The sequence below is a fragment of the Pyxicephalus adspersus genome, chromosome 8 (assembly GCF_032062135.1).
Source record: "Pyxicephalus adspersus chromosome 8, UCB_Pads_2.0, whole genome shotgun sequence".
In the NCBI taxonomy this organism is placed as follows: domain Eukaryota; kingdom Metazoa; phylum Chordata; class Amphibia; order Anura; family Pyxicephalidae; genus Pyxicephalus; species Pyxicephalus adspersus.
This window is the reverse complement of record NC_092865.1, coordinates 45,041,358-45,062,777: the sequence shown is the minus strand read 5'-3', so window position 1 is coordinate 45,062,777 and position 21,420 is coordinate 45,041,358. Positions and strand designations below refer to the sequence as shown.

At 41.6% G+C, this 21,420-nt stretch overlaps 1 protein-coding gene across 1 annotated transcript; it reads right to left on the bottom strand.

Moving 5' to 3' along the window:
• Positions 1 to 1,189: 1,189 nt before the first annotated feature.
• DCAF1 (DDB1 and CUL4 associated factor 1) lies at positions 1,190 to 21,420 on the bottom strand. Its single transcript, XM_072420351.1, has 23 exons — positions 21,288 to 21,420; positions 21,117 to 21,193; positions 20,864 to 20,937; positions 19,153 to 19,266; positions 18,896 to 19,033; positions 17,164 to 17,637; positions 16,263 to 16,364; positions 16,025 to 16,183; positions 15,390 to 15,569; positions 15,016 to 15,225; positions 14,297 to 14,466; positions 12,072 to 12,196; positions 10,189 to 11,434; positions 9,088 to 9,286; positions 7,821 to 7,903; positions 7,654 to 7,738; positions 7,313 to 7,546; positions 6,077 to 6,170; positions 5,119 to 5,223; positions 4,795 to 4,868; positions 3,373 to 3,474; positions 3,026 to 3,293; positions 1,190 to 2,811 (listed from the first exon to the last, which is right to left on the bottom strand). The coding sequence occupies exons 1-23, from the start codon at positions 21,395 to 21,397 to the stop codon at positions 2,753 to 2,755; spliced, it is 4,482 nt and encodes a 1,493-aa protein (XP_072276452.1). The 5' UTR covers positions 21,398 to 21,420; the 3' UTR covers positions 1,190 to 2,752.

The following is a 21,420-nucleotide window of genomic DNA, read 5'->3' as shown; positions in this document are numbered from 1 at the left end:
CAGAAAATCAATAATGACAATATGATCTGTAAAGGAAGGGGGGACTGAAGGGTTTTTGTCAGCAACCCCATTCGTGATTTTTGCATCAAGCACTTGCAGTTTCCCCCTCAGCAGTAAATCTTCCCAGTGAGGTCCCAGCAAGGTGTGGGGTTCCTGACATGGAGGGGATCAGCCCAGGACAGAAGCCCCCACACGGCACTCTTATAGAGCCAGCTGTGATTACTTTTTTATAACCCCAAAAACGGAGGCTCCTTTAGAGCAAATATTGGTGAGGAATTGCCTTATATATTTAGTGTGGATGGGTACCAAACAATGAACTAATAGAGCCAGAACAGATGATGTAGAGTAAAGAGGAAAGGGGGGGGGGTACTTAGTGTAAACATACATATAATATAGATGAAAAGAAGCAATAAAACAGCATGGACTTTATCATTAACGAATCAGAGCTTTAGGGTTTTAACAATATCAATAGGTCAATACAGAAGGGGATTGTTGTTTTTGAAGGGGAGAACTAAAACGTCCTTCCTTCTTTCCCGGAGGACACATTCCTCCAAAAGGCATTGGGATTCTATGAATTCTCACCAAGAACTCAGCACATTGCTCCCAAACTGGTCTTTTATATTATTTTGTATATTATAGTATATGGTTCTGTTGCTGGAATTGTAATGCTGAAATTGTAACACTAAAGTAGCAAATAGTTATTAGCAACAGTCAAATTTGTTAATTATCACCCAAACCACACCCTCTTTCTTACAACATAACCTGTTCTGAGTTAAGTGGTTCACTGCTTTGCTCCTTCATCACATACTAAACCCGAGACCCTGAGAAACCCCCCCCCCCCCCAGACTTACCTTAAACCCCAGATGGAGGAATACTGCAGGATTTGCAATTTGTGCAAGAAAACCAAGCCAGAAAACAGACAGGGTGAGAGTCCCCATGGAGTAAATGTGAGGGGCTGGCTACTTATCTGACTATTTACAGAACCCCATACACACATGTTGCCCTACTGACTCCATAACTATGGGGAGTTGCCTGTCTTCCTGAAATATACTGGACGGCTTTTGTTAACAATAAGTTTGCATATTGGCGCCTGACTTCCGGAGCTTCCTCTTTGGGTGCAGAAAAGTGCACCCAACATCTCTAGAAACCCTGCTGAGGCTGCATCACGAATAAATAACAGAGACACAGCAACATTTTCAGTTTATTTCTTAAATAAATACACTTTACAGGACAGAAATGTTTTCAGATTTGTGATTCACCGAGAACAAAAAGCAAAAACAAGAATAAACATTTTCATAGATCTTTTCCTTGCAGAGTAATATGGATGCGGTCCAGCTCCAGCGCCCCATGAATTGATAAAGAGGAGCAGTCCCAGCTTTCACTGCCGGTCCCAACATAGACTGACTTGATCATCATGCCAGGGTGAGGGAGGCTGGAAAGTCCGGATGGTGAAAAGGCCAACATCCGCCAGTGTGCACAGAGCAAAAACATTTTTGCAGGTTTAGGTGGAGTCGGGAATGGTTAATGCACAGCTTAATGCTGACCCCCTGCCCATCTTCCAAGTTTATTAGTGACCAGGTAAAGGTAGATTGACCTAAATCCACCATCCAGGTCCCATGCCCCTGGGGAGAAGGGGGACGGGATTGTTAAATAAGTGCTACACTTGTGCCTCTGTCTCCTTAGACTAATGCAAGTGCTTCAAAACTGTTGAGTAGGGATTCTGAGAGGATCACCGGACAACGAATAGGAAATGTCTGTTCATGTCATGTAAACATCCTATAAACAGAAGGCTCCAAACAGGAACATCACATGACCTCAGCTTTAAGAAAGCAAAAAGGGTATCTGGAGGGGAAGCCTAGAAAAGAAACTTTAGGCAAACTTAATGGAGAGAGCCTTGCTAGGTAACAAGGCTAAGCTGCCATGATGGGGGGGGGGGTCACAGAACTTTTTGCAATGGCATGGCATGGAAACATGATTGGAAGGAAACAAGTACCAAGAAAATGTAAAATCTCTCCACAGTGAGGGCTATCACTACTGTACGCCCATCATTAGAAGTTTCCCCAGCTGCAGGGACAACTCTAAAATGTTTGATGCTCCTGTTTTGGCTCTACTTACACCGGCATCAGGTTGGTTGATTTTCATCACGGCACAGCAGACTCTGATATGCAGGGCAGACCAGTTCTCTTTATTATAATTCATAACGAACTCCCCACCCAAAAACAAATCTGGATTAAAACCAATTAATGTCAGACTGATCTATAGCCATTGTTAGCACACATGGAGCCGCCCCTCAAAAATACGCACACACTTTAAAAGGAACAAAAATACACTTTTCCTATGGAATATATTACAATTTCATCATAAAAATACTTTGCTGTTCAAAGTTGACACAAAGGAAAAAAAAAAATCCCCTCTGATATTAAGTAGATTTGTGCACAAAAAAAAAACTGAAACACATTGAAAGGAAAACAAACACAAATGTTTGTCACGAGGGGAATTGTCCGCACTGCATGTTTTTGGTTCTGTTTTTTGTTTTTGTATAAAACTAATTTATTATTCTTAGGAGCTCTGTTTTACAAAAGGAAAAAAAAAACGTCCACCTTGGAGTTTGCAGGAACAAAGAGACTTCCGCTATTGGGCAAGGTGTTTATTTAGGGGGCGGAGATATTACAGGTAATACGCTGCTCCACCTTCGTACCTAACTCCAGGAGGGAAAGACCCTGTGTACGCTCACTGGATACGGCGGCAGTCCTTATTCGTTCAGTGCCAGGATAATGTCATCTTCAAGATCTGAATTGTCTGAGCTGTCCGCTGGAGAGAAAAAAAAAATATTAGCAACTAAATTAAATAGAAAAAAAAACATTTTCCTAGTTTAAGAATGCAACCAAGAGAGCAGCCAATCTATGCACTGGTGTTGGGACATCAAAGTGCAACTTATCCAATCATTGCAAAGCAGTGACCTCACCACATCACATAGTGCTCAGTCTGGGCATTGCAGAACTGCAAAATAGAAAAATTTACTTACAGTCCCCCAGTATTAGCTCCACCTCGGGGTCCATATCGGAGTCATCTTCATCCTCATGTCCTTCATTTCCGTCCTCGCCATCATCATCGTCTTCCAGCAGATTGGCCAGCTCTTCATCATCCGAGGGGGAGAAGTCATTCTCTCCATCTTCTCCCACCTGCTCCCCGGCCTCCTCTTCCTCTTCTATCTCAGGATCCAGCAGAGGCTCCAAATCATCAGAGTCATCGTCGTCATCATCGTCCTCCTCATCCTCCTGCTCTTCCTCCTCCTGAACAGAAGTCAGACATGGTTAGAGCCCAATACCATTTTTTCCTGTCCAGCACATCACTATGAAAGACCCCCGTCACCTGATCTTCCTCTTCATCCTCGTCCTCTGCCAGACGCTGCCGGCCCACCTCATACAACCGGCACACAGTGTCCATGTTCAGAGCGTCCATTGTGCCTTGATTCTGAGAGGAGAAAGAATATATGAGGAGAGATGATTTATAGCAAAATAATGTACCCCCTCATCAAACAGGTTTTCTTGGTTGTGACAATAGCACCCAAAAAACAATTTGTTTTGGCACCAGTAAAGGATGTGAGGGGGGTAACAATGCATCAGCGGACCACCATAAACAAGAATTGCCACTTCCTGTTTACAGCTAGTGTAGGAGTGGCTGCATGGGATATCTCAGGGCAGGTTTTCTGGTGACGGCAGACCATGCCACAAATACAGGAAAGACCAATTTCAGTCTTATTTGAAGCCAGCAAGACACCACGAGTGGAATTATGCTACAGGGACAGAGCATTGTCACCCTATAAAAGAAAATTAACTTTCATGGCAAAATATTGAAAACAACTTTTGAATTGATGTCAACATGTTGGATGAGTTTTTAGTAATTGGTTTACTTTTATTTTAAGCCAACAGTTTTCCTTTCACTACAGCTTTGCTTTTGGGTGTCACCAGCAGATTTTCCCCAGGTATATTTGTGGTCACATTGCACAGCTGTTTTACACCTCCCATATACCAAGAATGGCTCCCATGATTTCAGGTTAGCAATGCTAGTTGGTGAACACAATTTTCAGTTTGTAATGGGTAGTAATGATGCAGTAAAAGTTGAGAAGATGGGGACTGCACTTTGTGTAATATAAAGTTGATCTCTGGATGTCAATTGATCAGAAAAGCCACTCAAGAGTTTTACTTTTAACCTCCCGAGCGGTCTAATTCCTTCCAAATTTCCATGCAAAAAGCAGTACAATTTTTTGTAGCCTGAAATTCTTGGGCATAACTTACTAATATTTAATAAATGTAATAATTAACTTTAAATAACAAAACAAAAAAAATCTGTTAAAAAAAAAATATTTAAACATGTATTGTAACTGTATGGTAGCATATATAATTATATATTATATGAAGATTTCTTTGTATTGGACTCAATACAGATATTTTGTATTGAATCCAATATAAAATTTTTTGAATTTCCCGCCGCACCGGCGTCACTGGGAAACGCCGTAGGTCGAATCTGCACTTCGCGGCTGGAGATCCGAGGAGGCAGACGTGTCTCCAGGACGCCAGGGGACAGCGATGGAACAAGGTAAGTGGGTTTTTATTCTGCTTTTAGGTACCCCCGAGTCTGACTCGGGATTACCGCTTTTGCAACTAAAATCGACCCTGAGTGATACTCAGGAATACCCCTAGAGGGGTTAAGCAAGGTTTCCAAGCAGAAGAACATCTTTCCCCTATAGAGGATTATGATTTGCCTGCAGTTTTCTGGACTGTGTCCACTTACCTCAATCACAGCCAGGTAGCAATCTTTTGTGTCTGTGCAAAGGTCAAATATATTCCTCTTTACATCAATGGTAGCTGCAAGAAACAGACATCCATCATACATTTTAAACATGTCAGGATTTACAATATTCCATCACACTCTCACACATATACCTATCCCTCAATATGCCTAAATACTTATCTATCTCTATATATATCTATGTCAGACGGCACAGAACAAGTGTAACATCCTGGAACACCAAATCTCCGCCCGTTGTATTCCCCTAATTCGATTTAGGTGGATGATAAATTCAAAGTTCGCTTAGCAGCTATACTGATAACTCACCAATAGGTTTATAATCCGTGGCATTAAACGTGCGAAATGACGAACCAAACGGACTCTTCATTCTCTCCTCTAGAAGGTCATCTTCATCATCCGCCTGCAGCATGGCTGGGGAAGAGATTGATAAGATTACATTATCTTTATAGAATGGGAAGGAGTTTTGAGGGGGCAGAGACTACAGGGACAACATTTCCAAAATTCAAACTGTGCAAAGAAAACATTACAGACATTCCAGATCTCATTTTAGGCAGAAGGAGATTTACAATCAGGTTCTTGGATCGAAACACAGGACAGGAAGTCAGCTATGTGCAGATCATCTTCCCCCTCAGAAACTGCTGTGAGGAGCCAGCACAAGATTCAGCTTGCCAGCAACAAGAACAATTTTTGATCATATTATTACACAGTATTTATATAGCACCAACATAATACACAGCACTGTACAAAATTCATAGTCCTGTCACTAGCTGTCCCTCATAAGTGCTCACAATGTCCCTACCATAGTTATATGTCTTTACCACAGTGTAGGGTTAATTTCTTGGGGAAGCCAATTAACCTGACACCATGTTTTTGGATTGTGGAAGGAAACCCTGAGTACTCAAAGTAAACCAACACAAACATGGGAAGAACCTGCAAACTCCACGCAGATAGTGTCCTGGCTGAGATTTGAACCTGGGACCCAGCACTGCAAAGGCCAGAGTGCTAACCACTGAGCCACCTTGCTGCCAGCTTGAGGGGACAACTTATCTGTCAGATACCACAGACAATTTTCAAAGAGATATTCCCTGTGAGTTAAACATTTCTACAGAGATGCAGACAGGTCATTCACATTAAGAAATCTGTCTAGAAATGGCATATAGGGACTGCATCTGAAGGAAAGCTTGTTACGATCCTTGCCACTGATATAGATCACCAAGATGGGATTGTTTTGTCAGAAATGTGAATATATAGCAAAAAGCATTACCTCCATACATAACGGTCCCCGTGTTGTTGAAGACGACTCGGCACTGATCAAGCGCAGGCACAGTGTGCAGTAGATGGAAGGTCCGCAGGTCCCACTAATTGGAAGGTTAAGGAAAGTGACTATGAAGTGTCACCTATCAGCACATAGAGTGATCATCTTTGAGATTGGGTCAGTGGAGGTCACTTATTCCTGCCCATAGCAACTAATCAAATATTTATGGTGCAATGAGGCTTCTAATCTTGAAATGGAAGGTTAAAAGGTTGATCTGGAAAAAATGCTAGACATATTTATGCGTCATACATTACCTCAAAGACGCTTTATACAGTTAGGTCCATAAATATTTAGACAAACAACTTTTTTCTAATTTTGATTCTGTACATTAGCCCAACTAATTTTAAATAACAACTCAGATGCAGTTGAACTGCAGACTTTCAGCTTTAATTCAGTGGGTTAAACAAAAAGATTGCATAAAAATGTGAGGAAGTTGTTTCATTTAAAATTAATTGTGGTAATAATGTACAGAAATTTAGCAAAAAAAAATTACCAAAATTAGAAAAAAGTTGTCTCTGTCCAAATATTTATGGACCTAACTGTATAATTGGCCAAAAGATTTTCCCTTCAGTGCAGGAAATGGTTCTTTAAAGTAAAGAGAATAAGCTGGGAATATCCAACTAAATGGAAACAATCTAAAAAGTCAGGGTTGACTCTGCCCCTATGGGTTTCTTTTTTTAAATCATACAAAAAAAAGGGGTTTGGAAATACTTTAAAATGTACATAAAATCTAAAATGGACCTAAACTAAAATTTTTACCTTACATAATGTACATAAGTAAAAATTGACTTTTTTGGGGGGAGAGGGCGATCAAAACAGGGTACATATGTCGGGCATCTGCGGAAGAAGTTTTTTACTCAATAGAGTAGAAAAATGCCAATCTCAAGCAAGCACAGTTCCGCTTTAACTACCAATATATATTAAACTATGGTCCCAAGACCCGGTGTCATTTTAAAACCCCTTGGAGGACAGAGGTGGTTATAGTCACTCGCCTCAGTTACTGACTCTGTAATTCAGTGCTGGGGACAGAAGATCAGCATAAAACTAAAGAAGCTATCACAGGAGTCAGCAATACAGTTCACATTACCAATGTAAGTCTATCCCCTTATTGCTCTATTTACTGCAACAGAAACCTAAATGGTAGACGTTCATTAACTGAACGCACATGGACAATAATCAGGATACGATTTCGGTGTTAATGATGACCTCCAACCCGTTCGGATGGAACACACCACTAATGTTCATGTTGAATTTATCAAACTTGTGGATAGCATGAGCAGAGCGAACATCCCAAAGGACTCCATCGTTCAGCACCAGGTCATCTGTGGGGTTAAAAGTGGCGCAGTTCCGCTTGTAATTATTGGCCAAGTCTTGGTTATATAAGGTCAGCAACTTCTGGCCCGTCTGGATGTCATAAATCTGTAAAAGGAAAGAACATTTAGGGATTTAGGAAGTTCTATTGTGTGGTTAGACTACAGGGTTGTCCATATAAAAGCCTGACTCCACTGTCAGATCTGAATACTCACATGAGCCTCATCTTCCTTTGTGCCTATGACACGATCTTGTGAATGTTTGCTGAATTCCACATAATGATCATCAGGAAATGAATGCCTGCAATACAGGAATTGTATTCATTAGAAAGGAGCATTCACCCCTCTACCCCCCACAGATTTGTACCTTGTCTCAAGCTCACTTCATGTCAAAGACGGACTTCATGCCCCACAAGGCTGACAGCGGCTGGCTCCACGTTGCAGCAGTCAGGAGGAGAGACCCATCCTGGGAACAGGGGTAATATAAGTTACATTGTGAGCTCAAATATGATTTATCATAGAGGAACTGAGGTTTAATGAGCCATCATTCTATATAACTGGACACTGCCTAACACAACTAGAACTTTCATAACTTGAAGGATTTTTGAAGGAATGGTTAGAACTTCTAGAAGTTTATCTTGTTTGTCTTTTCTTTTGACTGCTGACATCCTGAACACGTGTCACTGCAATACCTTCCATCGCCTGAAACGTTGTAACTTCCCTCCTCTGACCATAACACAAAGTTACAATTTTGTTTCCTGAATCATATTCCCTTTAATTTGAATATACACAGTGTGGTAGGTGAACCTGTATGACTTATTGTGATTCCTTCAGATGCAGCCTAAGCCTTGCTGCCAATCACTTTAGAGGCTTTCCCCCGGCAACACTTTCACACAAATCATACATGTTCTGTCTTTCTAATTGTTCTGCCATGAGCTTTAACATGTAACATGCTAACTGATGCATATAGAGTCTGAGATAAAGCTCTTGGAGTTTTTACAATTTGTCTGAGCATTGCACAGTCTGACCATGGGATGAATTTTCTAGAATGTTTCCCCCTGGCAAAAATTCTCTCTCACAGTAGAATGATGGACTTCAGATTGTTTGGCCTTCTAACCATTAAGAGCAAGAAATGCTTTTCTAAGTTCATTGCGGATGTCTTTCCTCCTTGGCATTGTGGTATCACACAACTGAATGCTGCAGAGCAGCAAACTGCCAATAGAGGGTGTCACACTGGCTGATGATCAATCAATGCATCTGATGAGCAGCACCTGGCTGATACTTATCCTCTTCATTCCTTTAGAAGTGGTAAGGGTGCACTTACCTGCCTCTATTACCTTTGTAAAACTTTAGTAAGAAGCAGACAAGAATTGTTTAAAGTGCACTATATGGACACCTAACCTTCACACCTGGGGGAGCTTACTGGACATCCCATTTCATAGCCATGGCTATTAATATACTGTTAATAATCTATTGTGGTTTCAACACCCTACACTCGCTGAGGTTTTGTACGAGATTTTGGAGTGACTGAAGATTTGTTCCCATTTATGAGGTCAGGTACTGATGTGGGATGAAGTCCAAGCTCACAAAAATCATACAAACATTTTAAAATTGAAAAGGTATCACAGAAAAAAACATAGCAATTCTTACTCGGGATGGTTCCAAATGCGTTATAGCCGAGATGTGGCAGTTGTAACTCGCTTCTTCCTGTCCGCTGAACACATTATACAGTTTAAGCTGTCCCGTGCAGGTCCCTAACATCAGGAAGCGTTCCCGTGCAGAGAATGCACAACACGTAAAGCCGCTTTCATCCAGGTTGGCCTCTCGGAAAACAGAGATTGGACGGAACCTGTGAAGGAAGAAATACAGCTGTGGTGAAATGAAACATTCCCTTTATTACAATTCATTGAAATAAAAGCCAGAAAGCAATTTGCGCAGTTCCCAACCACGTTGGATATAGCGAAGTCTTTAAAAGAAATACTTGGGCCTCATTTAGCGAGATTTAGGTCAACTGCATCAGAATTGACCGTTTTTAAAGCAGACCTAAACTGTTGTTTATTTTTTTTTTTTAAGTGCAACACTCTTTAGTGGCACCATCCCTTTTCAGTCTATCGCCATGGTGATCAAGACTGAATGGGAGCGCAGAGCCTCCCTGGATACCTGTCATGCATCCCGGGAAGCTCTGGCTGCTCCTTGTACGAATGCCAAAAATTGGACATGCGCAGAAGGGGCATTTTTTCCACTTAGGGGAGAGAAATGCCGATCTCACGCATGGGCAGTGAGATTGTCTATCTTTTATTCCCTTTTACAGCTGGCTATGTCACCCGATCTCGCACCAGCGCAGCGCAAGATCAGGTGACATAGCAGGAAGACGACAATGATAAAAAAGAAGACCGAAGATGGCGTTGCCCAGTGCTTCCTCCTCCCCGGGAAGAGGAGGAATTCTAGGACGACGCCGGACCGAATCGAAGGAAGGTCCAGCACCATTGAGGAATCTGCGGGATTAAGGGCAAGTGTGATTTTTTTTTTATTTTCAGTTTAATTTAATTTAATTTAAGCACTTGCAGAGTGTGGCTAAAATACCTGCAATGTATAGAACAAAACAGAAAGGTATTGGTAATCCCTATAAAAATATCCCCCTTTTATTCCTTCAGCTCCTGTAATGGGACACTCTTCTATGCTTGCACATGTGAACAATATATTTATTGACTGCATATCAAGATGAGCTCAGAGGGACGGAAAACTTCTCACCTGCTAAATATGAGATGGCGGTCAAAGCAGCCCCCATCCACACCTCCATATTTGGGGAAGGCAGCTCGGCGGGTGAGTCGTGAAGTGCAATTGATTGGGGCTTGTCTGCGTTGTTTGGGCTCAGGGCACTGGTGTGGGTTGAAAAGAGAGAAAGGAGGGCAGATGGCCACAGGATTCTTGCAGCGAGCATGCTGTTCCCGTAGGTATTCAGTTATGATACTGTCCAGTGTGGGTGGGGAAGGCACGTGCCGCTCCAGTTGTTTCCGGATTGCTGGACTTTGGCTGTAGGCACCATGGTCTGACTTTTGTCGTAGAACACGGCTCCTTTTCCCATTGCAGGGGGAGTGGCGCTCTCGTCCAAAGCTAATGCGTCCGATGTGAGGGGAGCCTGTTGACACAGGTGCTGGCGAATGGGAAGGCAGTTGAGGTCGGGCTGGAGGGTGAGGGCACATGGAACTGCTGGAGAGGCGTGCAGAGATGCGCGGTGTACGTGGCAGTGAAACAGGTGATGAGGTAGCAGGCGGCTGTGCTGCAACCACAGGAAGGAAGGATGAAGAGTGCAGCGCAGCTGTCATAGGCAAGTCGGCCTCCTTAGTCAGGGCTGCTGCTGTATCCTGCAGACCCTTAGAGACAAGATGGTTGCGTATCAACAACAGGAGTTCCTTCTGTGGAAAGGTGATGCGCGACTGTGCAACCACATCAGCCTTCTGCAACCGAGCTAATGATACATCACTACCAATAAGCAAAGGCTTTCCCGAGACCCGCTCAATTAGCTCAGCGGCATACTTACAGAATCGGACATGCTCGCTGCGCTTGTCCTGGAGTATTGGCTCTTTCATCAACTGCTGGATCTGACTACTGCTAAATAAAGGCAGCTTGCTGATAATCTGACGGACAGAACTACTACGACTCAGCCCAACCAATGCCTTGCAAGCCAAAGCTCGGATCTGGTCGGCATCTGTAATGGGCATCTTCACCGACAAAAGTGACAGCAGAACTTTGATGCCGTTATTGGACTGAACAACATTCCACATCTTGGCAAGGGTTGGCTCTCCGCTGTTTGGTGGATAAGAGTGACAAAGGGGAGCTCGTCGCCGAGGAGTCCCTGAGACGTATTTGCCAATGCTGGAGATTCGAGTCTCCGGAGCGCAGACGCAATTGATGATGATCTGCAAGGCTGATTTCTGGACTTCGGCATCATGGGTGAAGACTTCACCCTCTGCCACTCCCAACACAATGCTCATTCCTAGAAGAAGAAGATACAACAATAGGAGCAAAGAATGGCACGAGACAAGAAAAACAAAAATGCAAAAAACACAATATCCATATACTATGATGGCACCCTTCAATGTCATGAGGGATGAATCTTCTCCAGCAACGAGAACAATAAATCAACTGAAACTAACAAATCTCACACTGCAGATATAGAATAAGGAATATACAGGAGTGCCTAGGCACAGGAAGTAATTATTTGTTTTAGGAGGAATTTGAGACAAATTTTAGAATTTTCAAGGTACTGCGCAATCACAATTACCTTTTGATTTTCCCTATAAGATAGTAAATTCTCAGTTTATAAAATTCAAGTGCACTTTAAGATTATGTGTTCCACACATTTGCAGGTGAAGGCCAATGAGACCCTTCCCTTTACCAATATGCTGAAATGCTAAGCTCACCTCTGCATGTATAAGTGGCTGAAATGTGGCATGGCTTCCTGACATTATAACATGCAGATAAGGAGCAGGGTTCTCCCAAGCCCCTTTTAGCCGGGCACAGCATCTGGCTGTTTACTGATGAGTTGGGTCACAATACAGGGTCTGCCACCCAACTACAAAAAAAATTCTGGGTTAAGCTCTTAGAATACTTAGGGATGTCAAGTCACTTACCAACAGTAGAGATTGTGGAGCTGGCATCATCCAGAACATCGACAGACTCTGCCAATTGTAGCTGAATCTTTGGCACCACGGTGAGGATGGAAAGAACATCCAAAGCATAGCGGACTGTGTCGTTCCTGTAGAATAATGGGTGGATAGGATTTGTTTAATAGAATTTTATAGGGGTTTGTCTCCCTGCTGGTGAATGCTCTGCTCATCTCTCTGTTTTGTAGGAGAGGGAAAATCTCTAAAGTGAGGAAAACGCTTACACCAAGATAGAAAAGAAGAACATTTAAAAGGCGACTATTCCACAAGAAGAACAAGGACAATTACAAGTTTTCTTCTAATTCTGTAGGCTCTACCTGAAAGTGACCCTAATATTTTTAATACATACTTCCTTTATATTCCTATTATGGCAGTTAACATATCTGCCTTTAGTGGATATCAGAGTATCTAGCAACCAGTCAGGTTATCTGCTAAACATACAAAGAGATAAGTAGAATGTATGGCTTTCGGTCAATCAGGACTGACTCGGGATGAATTTTTTTTTCCCCCATGTTGTAAGAAATAGTACCCGAAGCCTATTTATCTTCCCCTTGATCAACTATGTCTATAGTTTATGTTTTTACCTGGGATATATTTATTTCACTAGTGGTTGAACTTAATAGACGTATGTCTTTTTTCAACTTAACTACGTAACATTTAGACTTAAACCAAAAGCCAGTAATAAAGCTGTTCTACATGGGAAGAGAGAATTTGTAATGAACCAATATGCCTTCCCTTATCAAATGGCATATATGAGCCCATTTACGAGACCAAAAACTGTTCTTTAATATGCGTTTTGATCCCTGCCAAGTAACTTTGCTAAAAATAGAAATTAAGTCATCAAGTTTTATAATATATAGATCTAATTTTCAGTGACCTTTGTCATTTCCAAGTGCTGCACACACTGTATCTAGGTCTACAAATGCATGTATGCCCCTACAGATGTTGGTGCCATTGCTATATAAATACGGCTTGATTCCTGTAATCACAGCCGTACCCACCACTTGCACACACACATAAATAAACATATATAGCGGCCAGACATGGCACCTGCATGTGGCAAACATGGCACTTTCACAGCATGCCAACTCCTCAGCTGTAGATACAAAGGGCTCTACATCCCTGAGGAACAACACCAAGTGATAACAGAAGCTCCTTGACTAGAAGAGTAATGTCTTACTATACTCCAGGAGGGGCTTTATACATCATATTAGAATTAAAAATAATTATTCTAATATGTAGCCGATGGTGAGATCCAGATGTGTGAGGTGCAAATATGGCGGAACGCTTCTGGCAGCACTGCCATTAAAATAGGGAACTACGCTGAATATTGAACACAAGAAAGCTAAATCTAATTGTGAAAAAAAAAAAAAAGAAGTTAAAAGAACTATAAGGGTCAAAAGTTCTACATGAAGCAGAATTTGTGATGAAGCAAAAAGCTGCCTCAGAAGCCTCGAACAGAAACTGGCATTCCACAAATTACCAAATGCATGCAAGAAATAGAGGAGCTCAGCTATGAGGTGAGATTAGCTGAACTTAATCTATTCTCCCTTAAGGGATCTTTAAGGGGGGATATGACCACTTTGTATAAATATATACATGGTCCAAATAGAGAACTCTCTTCCTATTTAATTATTCACTGTAGGATCATTACAAAGGACAAGAGGGCATTCTTTGCGTCTGGAGGAAAAGAAGGGATTCTTCACTGTAAGGTCTGTAAAAATGTGGAATCGGCTCCCCCAGGAAGTAATTTCAGCAAGTGCTATAGATTTTTTTTAAGAAAAAGCTAGATATTTTCCAAAAGCACAGAGACTGTTGATCCAGGGGACATCTCAGGGAATCAGATTTTTTTCCCCTGTTGGAGCAAATTGTACAAGGTTTTTTTTTTTTGCCCTCCTCTGGAAGAACAATGTCCATAGAGTTTTACATCTGGGATACGATTTTTTCCCTAGTGGTTGAACTTGATAGACATGTCTTTTTTAAACCTGACTTACTATGTAAGGTGTGGGGCAATTGGGTCATTGTGTACAAATACAGATATTACAATGGGGCTTGTGAGGTGGTACCATTAGAGTAAATTAACAGAAAGTGTATTTGAGGAAGTTCACTTCCTACTAAGTACTGTGTACTTCGGGTAGAACCATAAAAGGTGTGTGGTTTTTGATTGTTCTCAAACATCCTAATACTCTTACCTGGCGTAATATGTTTTCCAGGTGCAGGCAATTGAGATGAGCTGCAAAAGCAGCTGGACACAGGAAAGTTTCAGGAACACTTCAGCCGGCTCCCAGTACAGCTGAGAGGGCCCAAACTCAATGAGATATTCCATCATCTCGATAATTTGCTCCCGGGTATATGTGCAGGCCTATGGAGAAGAAAAATCGTCAAAACAGAACCGTTTTCACTGGACTGGTTAAAAAACAAAATAACTGAGATATTTGTGTTGTACTTGTTATTGCTACTAAACTTTGCACCTTGTTAGAAAACAAAAATAAAAATGACTTCACCAATACATCTCATGACATAAGGAAGGTGTAAATGTTCAGTGTTCAACTCAACTTTTTAGGCTAGGTAGGAAGAAATAGTAGGTGGACGGCAGCCCCTGTATTGTGACCCAACCTTTCAGTAAGTACCTAAAAACAGCCGATAGTGAGCCCCAGCTAAAATGGTCTGGGGAGAACACTGCTGTCTCTATTGATTATGACCACTCATGGCAGAGGAGACACTCTAGGTCTCTTGTGCAATAAAACAAACTTACCAGCCTTTTCCCAGATCAGTGTACATTCTAGGTGCAAAACCTAAGGGGACTGTAGAGAAGACAAGGTGCCAGAAAGGCACCTTTACTACCTCATTACTACCTTATATTGCAGATGTCAGTATTCAACTCAGGATAGCTCAAAAACCTTGGTCTCACCTTGTATGGAGGTGGGGGGTGTATTGGCAGTCCTCCTTCTGTACGCTGCAGAGATTGCTTGACTTGCTCCACCTTAATAGCTAAATGTGCTTCAAAGTATCGTCGCAGTGCCATACATGTATGCTTCCCTGTCTGGCGACTTGCAAAAATTTCATCATCGCTTAGCAGAGCTCCCTGATCTTCCAAATTCAGGATTTCCAAAGTGCTGATCTGTAATAAAAGACAAACCAAAACAAACCAAACCAGAAAAACTCATGTTAATAGCTCCTGTCTAAATGGGCAACATGATAGATAAGAATATTGTTTTTCCATTCCTGGCTTGGTTTTTATTTTTGGAGGCTGTGAAACATTATCAGATAAATCTCCATACTTACTAGGTTTACCAGTCGCCGGAGGCCATCCTGTTGGTCAAAAAGCTCCAATACGGCTCGGAATGAGAAGCAGATGGAGAAGAACATGGTAGCGTGACAGCAGCCGGAGGCGTGGGAACATTCCATGAGCCACAGGGTGTAACTCACAACATCGCTGAGCACTTTGTGGGGGTGCATACACACCTAGGGGAGCAAAGCGTCAAAAGCTGCAGCTGCGACCATAACAGTCTGAAATATCAGATGCAAAATATAGTTTATCTATTTCTCTTTTTTTTTGGGGAATTTTAGCCCATGGAAAAAAACAGGAATTTTATTAAATTGTTGGCCCATAAGACTTAGATTAGTACACTATTGAAAAAATAGCCACCGTATACTAATGTTACCAAAATATGATTATACAGTATTTATGTAGCGCCAACATATTTCGCAGTGCTTTACAAAGTTCATAGTCTTGTCACTAGCTGTCTCTCAAAGGAGCTAACAATCTAATGTCCCTACCTCAGTCATATGTCTTTAAAACAGTTTAAGGCCAATTTTGGGTGGGGGGGGGGGGGGGGGGGACATTAGAGTGTCAGCTCCTCTGTACAGAGACTGATAGATAGACATTGATAAAGGATTCAGATATGTTCAGAACTTACCCTCTCCATAGCGTCCTGGTTATAGGACAAGTAATAGAGACACATAGACACCCCGGTGGCCGCCATTGATGGACGTGGAATCTCCAACAGTTTCTGGACTCCTCCATGAGCGACAAACTCGGCAGCAAACTTGTTGTGGAGGAGCAGAGAGGCCAGATGCTGCATAGGAGAAACCCACAGTTGTTGGACACATGGAGGTAAATTAGAATACTCTGATATTCATAAATGATAAACTTACCTTGAGAGCTTCAAAAGTGAGGAGAACATCATTTGTGCATTTTAAGTCAATGTAAAGCATCATCAGTTCACGGGAGCCTAACTGCATAAAGATGGGGAGAAGCTGGAAAACAGACAGATGAGGAGAGATTATAAATATTACTATATAAATATATTTGTGATACATGCACTACCTAAAAAACAATGGAATAGAACCAGCGGGAGCATAAAAGGTTGGTGGTTTCACAAATAAGAAAATTTTCCTGGATGAAAATATATTTCATCAATTGCAATTCTGGGTGATGGGACTTTTCAGAAGGATGTGATAATTTTTGAAGGTTCGCTGCAGATTGTGACATTATGTTAAAAAAAAAGGCTACTCGCAGCTCAGTGAATGCGATGCTGAGCCATCATGACATACAAGTTAAATTCAATGAATGAGGGAGGTGGGCCAGGGACAATCAGGCTGGGGGGAGGCTAGCTAATGCCGTATGTACTATAGTCAGGAATGAGGCAGCCCTGACATCTTTCAGCTTCAAATAATATTATTATTATTATTATTAATATTAATAATAGATTAATGGAGCGCCAACATATTATAACAGACAGATACGGACAGTGACACGGGGAGGAGGAGAAGACCCTGCCCCAAAGAGCTTACAATTTAGGAGGTGGGGATATGGAATGGTGGGAAGTAGTGAGGGTTTTAAGAGAAAGATGGGAAGGCAAGTTTAAAAAGATGGGTTTTGAATGCTTTTCTAAATGAGCAGAAAGTAGGAGCAAGACGAATAGGACGAGGAAGACCATTCCAGAGATTTGGGGCAGCTCTAGGAAAGTCTTTGAGCCATGCATGCATACATTGTGAGATCACAATGCCTGCCCATTGGATAATTATTTTTAAAATGTGTTTGTGAAGAGCTCACCTCTTGATACTCTCCCAGTGGGGTGAGGTATTGTAGGATAAGCCTTTGTTCTATACCAGGAGTGAGGGGAGACAGGCTATAGCTGGTACCTATAACCCAGGGAGACATCTCTGACCAGCTGCTGTTTGACAATTCACTTGAAGCTCGCTCCATCTCCGCAAAGCACAGTTTCTGTTTCACCTTCCGATGGCTATCAGAGTCTATTTTTGTTCTCCGTGGTGGGCCGGTGCCATCTGAATTGACAAGGATTCCTACTTTTGGAGAGACCTCTGACTGGAAGGAGAGGTCAGCGTTTCCTTCTTTAGATCTCATGTCCACCATGTTTTCACCATAATCCATATCCACGGCTTCCTCGTCCAGTGGGAGAAGTGGCTCCCCCAGAGGTTTACGGGGGCTTTGGCGACGAACTTGCTGCTTGGGAGAGTAGCACCCCCAACACTGAACCTCATGTAGCCGATGCAGAACAAGAGCAACCTGTGAGTGGAAGCAAAGAAAGGGTCACCTGAAGGGTGGAATAGAAACCTGCTGTGTAAAACGCTGATAGATCCTTTGCTATTTTCATACAAGCAGTGTAAGTACCAGTATATTACTAGATGTCAGAGACTCACAGTCCCTCTATATTCCCGAGTTTACAATGGAGAACAGAAGTAGTCAATCAAATGTTCTTCAGAGCTCATGTACTGCTAATATGGGACATGAGCAGAGTGGGAGATGAGCTCATCTATCTGCTGCTTCTCCTTTTATTGTCCAGTCACAGCCTGGGGAGGGACAAGACTTAAAGCATCAAGACTAAAAGGGACAAGACTAAACTCCGCATTTTCATTTTACATAAAAGCAGAAAACCCCTGAGGTGAAAATTCAGTTTGTTTGTGTTTAAAAAAAAAAAAAAAAAGCATCTTGGGCATTGCGCAGAAGGAGCCCTTTCGTCAAAAAGGAAAAAAAAAATTGTCAACCTCACGCATGCGCCAAACTCTGGGATGGGATAAACAGTTATACAGATCTATTGGCAGGCAAAAACAGCTCTCTTATTGCATCCGTGTATTACACAGAGCACGTGTTAAGCCTATATTATTATACAGTATTTATATAGCGCCAATATATTATGCAGCACACAAAGTGCATAGTCACGTCACTAGCTGTCCGTCAAAGGAGCTCACAATCTAATGTCCCTATCATAGTCGTATATCATTACCACAGTCTAAAGGTCAATTTTGGGGGGAAGCCAATTAACCTAACTGCAAGTTTTTGGAATGTGGGAGGAAACCGGAGTACCCAGAGGAAACCCAAGCAAACACAGCGAGAACTTGCAAACTCCATGCAGACAGTGTCCTGGCTGAGTTTTGAACCTGGGACCCAGAACTGCAAAGGCCTGAGGGCTAACCACTGAGCCATCGTGCTACCTTCAAATGATGCTAGAATATTAAATCACCTGACCATTTCTAAGCTGTTCTGAGCGGTTCCCAACACATTAGCTCAATATAATATAATATAATTATGTTAGATCATCAAATAATCCCGGAACTATGGCAGAAATTACTCACCGAGGGACCCCCTATATACAAATAGCCATGGATTCAACAAAACAACTATACTTAGAATCAGATCTCCTTAATAATGCATATGGGATTTGGTTCTACCCAACATTTTAGTTTAGGCTCAGTAAAGGTAACCTGAAGAATTCCTTCACAGTTCACCTCCAATCATAAATAGAACATCTTTACAGAGAACTTACCAACTGTGAGTTCTCATCACGATAATTAGCAGCGATATCCTGGTTCTCCATGGCCCCTCCCAGCAGTCCTATAGCATACGTGCGCAGAGGTTGTTCTGCTTCTCGAGCCCATTTGAAGAGATTTTCCATGATGCCCTCCTAATACAGACAAGCAGACAGAAAAAATAAATAAATAAATAGGTTTACAATGTTCATTATATGCCAGCTGTCAGAAAGAAATTCTTTAATATAGAATATTTGTGAATAAAGAGACTCACCTTCTCCTGGAACACCACAGCTGTTTCCAGACCTGGCATAATATCCAGCAAAAGTCGACAGGCTGCTGTGTTCAACGGGGGCTCCCGACTCGTCATGACGTAAGCGTTCACAAGCTGAATGCAAAACACACAATGTTTGACAATATAGAAGAAGTATTTTGGCCAGGAATGTCCTTTACTTAGGTTCAAGGAGTAAATGGTTTTTGCCTACCCAAGAAAACAAACATAGGAATTGAATAAAGAAGACTAAAGGGGATTTCGGCATTAGGTATAGTGACAGAGTAATTTTACTGGGTATTAATGGCATACACAATGTACAATAGTGAGGAGATACAATAGTGCAATGATGCAATAGTACATTGACCACTAATTGGCACTAGACAGACTGTATCCCATTATCACATTATTCAGGAGTTATCGCTATGCCCAAACTGGTGTAAAAAAGGCCACAGTAAATATCCAAATATAGGGATTGCAACCTTTATATATAGGTTTATTGACACTTTTTGCCAAAAAGCTTAGCTTCTTCAAGGGTAAGTAAGGGCTTGCGAAAGTGCAAGATGTACCAGGATTTACAGGGGGGTTACCAACCAGAGAAAGTAACAGCAAAAAACTGACAACTACATGCAGCACAGGGAGGCAAAGCAAAGGGTTCTGCAAATCTCTGAAAAACCTGATATAATAGGATACAATGTCTAGTGCCACCTATTGGTCAATGTACGATTGCAATATTGCACTATTGTACATAGTGTATGCCATTAACCTGAGGCTTTAAAAGCACGTTTGAAATTTACATGCATTCCAATAGGCTAATCTACATCAGGACATTTTCTTGAGGCATTGGGGCATGAGCGTTATCTTTAACGTTGCTTGCAAAGTTTCAAAAATTAAAATGCGGGGTTAACACTGGAAAACACCTATGATTCCATTAATTTCAATGGGGTGTTTTCCCACGTTTTTAGGCACTTGAAACGTAAACTAGTTAAAAACGCAGTATAGATGTTTTCCATCGTTTTAAAGTCAAGCTTTAAAATGCTAATAAAAGTGCATAAAAAGCAGTAGGAACGTTTACATGCGTTTTTAAGAAGTCTGTGTAGACACAGCCTTATATATAGTAAATTTGCTCTTTGTCCCTATACCTAATGCCAAAAAACCCTTCTAGTCTTTATTCGATTCCAAATACAAAAGCAGAAGACACAGAACGAAGATAAGCGAATTAAAACGTAACCAGTAATGAGGTTTAGAGAAGAAATAAATGTTAAAAATTTTTTGATGATTTTTAGTTTTAAAATGATGTAGCTGCATTAGGTTTTTCACCTTGTTAACCTGCCAGTAACATTTCCTGTACGGGAGTGACAACCTTCACTCATTGTATTCAAAAACACCTCCCCTGTCTTCATCCCCATAACAGAAGATGAAAAACTCTGGGAATAATGTTCTGTATGAGCTGGTCAATCCCAGCACCATCTACTACATTGAACCAGGTAAGTGCCATCAGCCCCAGGAGCCTTGGAGAAGTGTAGCAGAGGCAGAATTGCCAGCTCTCTATAGAAGAATAGGAGCCTATTGGATTTCAGGAAGTTCATTAGATTTCTGTACCTGTATGTTTCTTTACCCTTAAAAAAAATATTACATGTACTAAAAAAAAAAAAAAAAAAAAAAAAACAAACATTGTAAAGAATATGTTTTATTTTTCAGATAAAACACTTACTGCATTCATGAAATCATCATTCTTAAACAGAATGCGCAAAAGGTGACCTAGCATGCAATCCGGGTTTGCGCGTCCTGCAAAAAAAAAAAACTGCATGAGATATCACTATTTAATGTACAGCCCATTATATATGTTGGTGCTATATAAATACTGTTTAATTCAGAAAATTATTTCAACCCATTAGATATCGACTGACTGGGTTCTGATTAGCAAAGTTGCAGGCTTGGCAAGAAGCAAGAATATATCTACTCACCTGGGTGTCTATCATCGAAGGGGTCAGGGTCACCTTTGCGATATTCCTCCGTCTCTTTCTCGATCAGCTCGGCCATTCTGGATGAGAGAAGATAAAGTTACAATATATTCTGCAATGTGAAGGAGAAATTCCCAACACTACAATGTGTGTTATATTTACCCTCCTTCTCACCTGGTTAATATTGGCACCATATCCTGACCTCCGCCATGTCCACTCTCCCACTGCTCCAGCAGGGCTGTTAACTCGGACTTGGAGTCCACAAATGTCCCCGTGGACGCCATGTCTTAAAAATAAAAAAAACAAC